Below are 7,075 nucleotides of genomic sequence, written 5' to 3'. Positions count from 1 at the left end.
TCAACCCATACTGCCTGAGTGTATAGGCTACTGTCGTGAATCACCCTACACTGTGTGAGTGTATGGGTTACTGTGTGAATTACCCTATACTGCGTGGGTGTATGGGTTACCGCGTGAATCATTGCATACTGTGTGAGTGTATGCCACCAGTTGACCTAAAATTGACCAAATTCGAAAACTCAGAAACAATTGAATCACACTATAGACCAGAATTAATCAATTAAGAACAAAATATAATGCTTACAAAACTTTATTTACAGATGGATCTTTTAAAAGTACATCATCACTTGTTGGCTGTTCAAAATAAGAACAAATTATCATTTGGGTTTGGTTGCTTAACGCCGCACTCAGCGATATCCAGCTACATGGCGGCGGTCTGTAAGTAATCGAGTCTGGACCAGACGATCGAGTGATCAACAGCATGAGCATCGATCTATGAAATTGGGATACGATGACATGTGTCAACCAAGTCAGCGAGCCTGACCACCCGATCCCGTTAGTCGCCTTTTACGACAAGCATGGGTTGTTTAAGACCAATTCTAACCCGGATCTTTACGGGCTATGAGCAATCCCTCCTGATCGCACTGACATTTGTACTTGCCAGTCGAATATTATAAGCTCTTACTCTGATTTCTAAAATGTACACTCCAGAGTTGGTACAGTTGTTACATTTCCCTACGTGACGATCCACATTATGTGACATCAATATCGTGTTCGTCTTCATTAATATACACTAATGCGCTAATGTCAAAATGCTATAACCGTGGTGCATTTTCATATATAAATGGTTCTTGGGTGCGTTCTCTGTTTGAATCGAAAAGAGATTCATATGAAGGTGGCGGCGGCATGTTTGCCCGTTGTACACTTGCTGTGTAGGAAGGCGGTGGATCAGTGTCTGTTTGTTGTCCGTTAAATGTGACGCAAGGTGGTGGTGTTTGGTCCATTTGTTGCCCACTATACGTGGCGCAAGGTGGTGGTGCTGGGTCCATTTGTTGATCACTATATGTGGCGCATGGTGGTGGTGCAAGGTCCCTTCGTTGTGGAGGGCACATTATGCCATTACCATTGTTACTGGTGTAGGTTGAGAAATTGCCCGCAAAAAAATTTGGATAGGTTATATTGGTTGACCTCGTAGTAATCGGGGTCTGTCCAGGTAATAAGTTCTGAGATGGAGGAATTATGTCAGGGGTATCATCTGCCATCTGCTCCTCATCTCGCTTTTTTTTCCTTTTCATACAGCAACAACATATAACCATCATGAAAATGGTAAATGCAAGGACACCAAATAATTTTCCAGCAAAGGATTCGTCATCGTAGAAGTTATGATTGTGTGCACTCGACACCGGTGGATCTATAAAAAGAATAGTTGAAGAGATCATTATATACTGAAATGGCATTCAAATATCGAATCATCTTTCAAATGCAGACTTATAAGAATATGAAAAACAACACTGACATGGAATTTTATTTACAATATTTACCCAATAAATGCAAAATCAGGCTACATCTTCATCTCTAAGAAAAAACTTACCCGAAAATATTACACTCATATACCATCTCTATTAAAATGATTTATTTCAAACTTAGAATGGCTCAATTCTTTATACATTTAAGTAGAAATATTATTGCCATTTCTGCTATGCTAACCTCTGTTAACTATCTCTGTGAAATAAAGTTAGTTAATTATTTGCTGGTGTGGCCCACCAAGCGATGGAACCACATAACTTCATTTCTACAACAAGGTGTTTATTATCATCAACATGAATTATAATGTAATATATAATAATACATTGAACGCTTACCTGTCTGATGAGGACAAACCCCAATGTACTTGTCACAGGTGCCATAACTACACGAACATGCGTGTGAACAAGACAGGCCATACCAACCATCTTTACACTCGAAATAACACAGGCCCGTGCTATAACATCTCTTGCAATTCGGATTACATTTTTCACACTTTCCTTCAGTCTTGTAATAGCCTTGTTTGCAAGCTACACAGCCATGGTTACACAATGCACAGTTCTCCGTACAATCTGAAAAGGGACAGATATCAGTCTGTTAATGCATAGACATTGATACACGACCATTAATGAAATAGGACCTAACATTTTGAGGATTAAATCGCATAAATAATCAAGAAAAAGTTGGTAATGAAACTGGCACGTGATCATGCTGGTGTCAGCGATGAGTTGCCGTCACAGATGATGACAACTACTGTGATCCTTTGTGGTAAATATATTGATGTCTGTGGGAGGACGGTGGGGCTGATAGTGCCAGTGCTGTTCATAGTGTGAAAGTACCAATGACCAGTAATGTTGACTGTTAGATCTTGTTCACAAGACAGCAGCATATACCAGCTTTATCACGACGCCCTCTCAATAATCGAGACTGGAATCGAAATGTGCTGAGTATGGCCAACTGAAGAGATGAAAGCCTCATCCAAATTTGGGTAGGATCGACTATACATGAGGTACGTACTGAGGGAGGTGGGGGAGATTCCTGACCAGGCATCTAAACTTGGTGATGATAGCTAGGTCGTGATGTCAGGGCTGTTGGTGTTAATTGAAGAATTGATGTGATCGCAATGCAGAACCCAGAGAACACAAAACAAATCAGATTACTTCAAACTTGATACGTTTCTGGCTGAAACACCACCACTACAGCATAGTGTCATGAGGATGTGTATTTGTTAATTAAAATGTCACATTAACTAACTTTTAGTTATTATTGGTCACAAAAGTTTAAAGCGCTGAGTATGAATTGATTTGAAGTACAGGCTATGTATTTTCACCTGTTGAGAGTAAGCTAGAGTTACCTCCTCTTTGCTGCTCCCGGTATGAGACTGTGGCGTTCATTCGCGTGCGTTCAGCATGATAGTAGTGTGATCTAAATGGCTGTAGTGAGGTGAAGCTACTGCTAGAATTCTCACTGTGTGATAGGTATATGAGGATTGGTTGCTGAGATGTTCGACACGACTTTGCAGTCTAAGTAAACTTAGGCTCAGTATAATTCGTTACACTACAGCTGCTATAGTCCTACAAACCCTAGTAGAAGGTCGCGTCAGCTAACCTTTTGGACTGACCAATCAGAACACAGCTAACCAAATCGTGAAAGTTAACATTCGCAAATACCGTTTGAACCTCTACCTCAAAAACACGAACGATTCCGAATTCTATATTCCGCACGATCGCTTCCGAGTGATACACATGGAGGGCGCAATGAGTAAACAGTCGCTGAAAATAGCGTTTTTGTCAGTATTCAAGGATCTTATCTTGCGGAAATATAAGCTAAATGTAACCATGTCATTAGAAGCCCCTAAGTGTATATATACTGCAAGTCAAATATCTGTGTGTTATGCGGATTTTCGTTTCTTGATAGATCAGTGTAAGCGACCAAGAAGAGAAAATCCAAAAACCATTTTGTAAGTCCCGCAGAACCTTAACAAGTAGTCGTTGTCTGATTGGTTAAATCCGTTCGGCCGTTTCGCGTTTGATTTGACGGTGATGAGTCGCTCAAAGGTTAGCTGACGCGACCTTCTACTAGGGTATGAAATACACAATGCCATTTTAGAAAGTGATCAAATGTAACATATGGTATATTTGGGATTACACTTTCTTAGTAAAGTACAGATTCTAGTACTTTTTGGGTGGAAGCCGCGGTGGCTGAGCGGTCTAGGCGTCTGACTTTGTGTGCTGGCGATTAGGTGCCTGACTCTGAGGGTGTTGGTTCGAATCCCGGACGGGATTCAACCCCAAAAGTACTAGAATCTGTACTTTTCTAAGAAAGTGTAATCCCGAATATAACATATGTTACTTCTACTAGGTTTGTTAGGTTCAGTATATAGCAGTGTAACGAATAATACTGAACCTAAGTTTATTTACACTGCTTGACTTTGGGGACTGCTTCGGATGTACGCTCATCTGTCTGCTAACATCGTCTCAACTGCCGTTCAATCAGTACATCGATAAGAATCAAGACTGCGGTAACTATAGACATTTAGTTATATAATATTTTGGATTTGTGACCCAATAGTATTGTATTAGAAATGTGTACTGTCATTCATTGTAACCTTGTTTATTCAATACACTATTGGATATCATAGACGTGTCCGTATTTTATTTTGCTGATTAAAAGGGGACTCACAAACCTTCTGTCACGGCAAATTATATACCTTAACAATATATACAAATTGTTTGACACCAAACCGATCTGGTTAATAAACCACTAAGCCCCTAGCAAACAAAGGGTCATTATCGGGGCAAATCCATGATGCATTTGAAGCACCTAGTTCTCTAAGTAGCCTGTGTACATCATATCTCAGGACAAAACAATAGTCTGTTTCATATAGCTAAAATATGTACCACTCACTCACACCACAGCCTACCCCACACCATCCCGCACATGCTCTAGAATAAATAGTGACATACTTGCTGCTGCTGCCCCTTCATCAAACAGCGCCACCGTGAGTCCCAGAACAAGGTACCACCTGGACATCTCTTGTGACGTCAGATCTGGGAAAGAAACAACCACTGGTGTAAATGAGCACCTTCGTGCACAGTATCTCCAGTACATCTCTAACTGCTAGAGTGAGTGAGTGACTTGACTTGAGTTTGGTTGTTTTACGCCGCACTTAGCAATATTCCAGCTATATGGCGGCGGTCTGTAAATAATCGAGTCTGGACCAGACAATCCAGTGATCAACAGCATAAGCATCGATCTGCGCAATTGGGAACCGATGACATGTGTCAACCAAGTCAGCGAGCCTGACCACCCGATCCCGTTAGTCGCATCTTACGACAAGCATGGGTTACCGAAGATCAATATTCTAACCCGGGCAGTAAAATAGCTACACTATCACAGATGAACATTTAAAACTAGCATGTAATCATAAAAACATAAAGAACAATCTAACAATTTCTATATATCGCGAGTCACTGAAGTTAAGTCACAATAATAGATTCCATGGGACCTACAGTACTTTTGCTACCTGCATGGACCCTAGCTGGATTTACATCATCCCTTCAGTGACTGGCAATAACTGGTACGTTTACAAGATAACAGTGATTAATCAAACAATGTATTGTTCACTGATACAAAAATAATATGTACACATAAGTGCTGTATATTGAAACATTACTGTACATACACATTTTCACACATATACGACTTTGCAAAGTGAAAGGTTCTCGTAAGCATAATCCGATCAAGTATGAATATACAAGGGTATTCCCCCGGTTTTCAAGAAGGCATTCCCTTGTTGGTCCCAACAAAATTTGCTGTTTGGCTGACTGTAATCGGCATCCGGTGATTACGCGGCCAAATCAAAATGGCACCGTCTCGACATGTAAAAGTTTTAGTTAAAAGTGAGTGGATGAGTGTAATTTTATGCCGCACTCAGCATTATTCCAGCTGTATGGGGGTGGTCTGTAAATCATCGAGTCTGAACCAGACAATTGGGATACGGTGTTGAGTTAATAGTTCAGGTGCTCAGGCCTTGAGACATCTCGACGGGTGGGGATGTAGATCATTCACCTCTGATATGCCTGCTCTAGATGCGATTACTTACAGGATGTTTTGATATAAATGTAACACTGCCTACTGTTTTCTAGTTGTTGTTCCCCCGAAATACCTTAGTTGTGCGTGCGACGTTAAATAAAGCATATAACAACTACTGTGCCGTTGACCAATATTTACCACCGCCCTCTTCCCTTGGGTACTTATTCAGCGGGCAGGAAATGTAAATCAGTTTCGATCAGTTTATCCAAAGTGTACACTCTGTATTTCATCACTCCAATGTGTTATCGCAATCTCCACAAACCACACCCTTTCTTATTGACCTGTTTCCGTATCCTGAAGTATACGATCAATAAATGGTAACGGTTTGTCACAGTTTCAACCGAAGAGCGCCCATAAGACTAGGATAGGAATTACACACACACATATATATTCCTATTTTCCTTTTTGATTGACTGTTATGATTTCACATTATTGCGCTAACATGTGAACCTTTACCTCGCCAAATACAAACCCAGCCCACCCCACAACTGCCCAATTTTGTATTTGTCCGAACAGAGTTGGTAAAACAACCTTCAATGAAACCGTATGTCTATCAGAGTTCTATTCGAACTATGTCCCTTAGACCAAAGCTGTGGCCTCAGAAATTATCTGACACAGAATCCCATGATATTGTTGTTTGTGGCATTTATTCTTTCATTTCTATGATACGTATTCTTTGACTGTTATGATTGTCGATATCCTTACCTTGAACGACTGAACGACGATTAGAATTCGGATCTTGGTACTGACAAAACAGCGCCCGTTCTTCAAGCGGTGTTGTCGATGGTCCGTCGTCGTTGCCAGAGTTAGCGCAGTCATAGAATGTTTACTGAATGCTCCATGTATATTTCGCAATTATGATGCAATACCCACACATCGTACGCCACTAATGTTTTGGGATGGCCGTTCCTTGATGCGGGGTCCATGAAACCGATTGCGGGCGGTGTTAACCTTCGTTAATGACCTGTGAATAATGCTGCCAGTGGGATGCTGAGGCGGGCGGTGTTAACCCTCACTAGTTCCCTATGAATAATGATTGCGATTGGAAGCTGATCGTGCATAAATAACACTGAATTTATGTTCAAAAGGTGATTACACTAATCACACTACCTTTTGGTATGCCGTAACCCAAACACTGAAAAGGTTAAGTTGTTGTTTTTATATTCAAACATATTACTAGAAAATGGAACGGTATGGGAGAAGGGTTCTCCAAGCTTAGATTGCCTTGGTATTTACATATTTTACAATTACATTATATACACACACAACGCTGTATTGGAAACATACTAAGGAAATATGGCTTCATACATGGACATGTTTACTTTTTGTGTCTATTCAATATGGACATGATTATATCTTGTGTTTACTCCATATGGACTGTAACAGAGGATCCAGTTTCCGGTCCTCAGGTCCGCAGGATTCAGGGGTTTAAAGTCATAATGACAACCAAACACAAGATTTTGCAAACCAAATAAATTTATTTCCAACTCAACTAATATATATCATAAAATCAACA

At 40.5% G+C, this 7,075-nt stretch overlaps 1 protein-coding gene across 1 annotated transcript; it reads right to left on the bottom strand.

The window, feature by feature from the left end:
* Positions 1 to 490: 490 nt before the first annotated feature.
* LOC124291345 lies at positions 491 to 6,493 on the bottom strand. Its single transcript, XM_046728326.1, has 4 exons — positions 6,265 to 6,493; positions 4,431 to 4,514; positions 1,803 to 2,036; positions 491 to 1,351 (listed from the first exon to the last, which is right to left on the bottom strand). Exons 2-4 carry the CDS (start codon positions 4,495 to 4,497, stop codon positions 756 to 758), a joined length of 897 nt encoding a protein of 298 aa, XP_046584282.1. The 5' UTR covers positions 4,498 to 4,514; positions 6,265 to 6,493; the 3' UTR covers positions 491 to 755.
* Positions 6,494 to 7,075: the final 582 nt, after the last annotated feature.

Source organism: Haliotis rubra, unplaced genomic scaffold (assembly GCF_003918875.1).
Source record: "Haliotis rubra isolate DU_JTF1 unplaced genomic scaffold, ASM391887v1 Scf49, whole genome shotgun sequence".
Lineage (NCBI taxonomy): Eukaryota > Metazoa > Mollusca > Gastropoda > Lepetellida > Haliotidae > Haliotis > Haliotis rubra.
Note: the sequence above shows the minus strand (reverse complement) of the source record. Positions and strands in the feature narration are given on the sequence as shown.

Coding starts and splice junctions, on each gene's coding strand:
- LOC124291345 (XM_046728326.1), bottom strand. CDS start 4,497: ATGTCCAGGTGGTACCTTGTTCTGGGACTCACGGTGGCGCTGTTTGAT. Junction 2,037..4,430: donor TGAAGGGGCAGCAGCAGCAA/GTATGTCACTAT, acceptor GTCCCTTTTCAG/ATTGTACGGAGAACTGTGCA. Junction 1,352..1,802: donor GGTTTGTCCTCATCAGACAG/GTAAGCGTTCAA, acceptor TTCTTTTTATAG/ATCCACCGGTGTCGAGTGCA.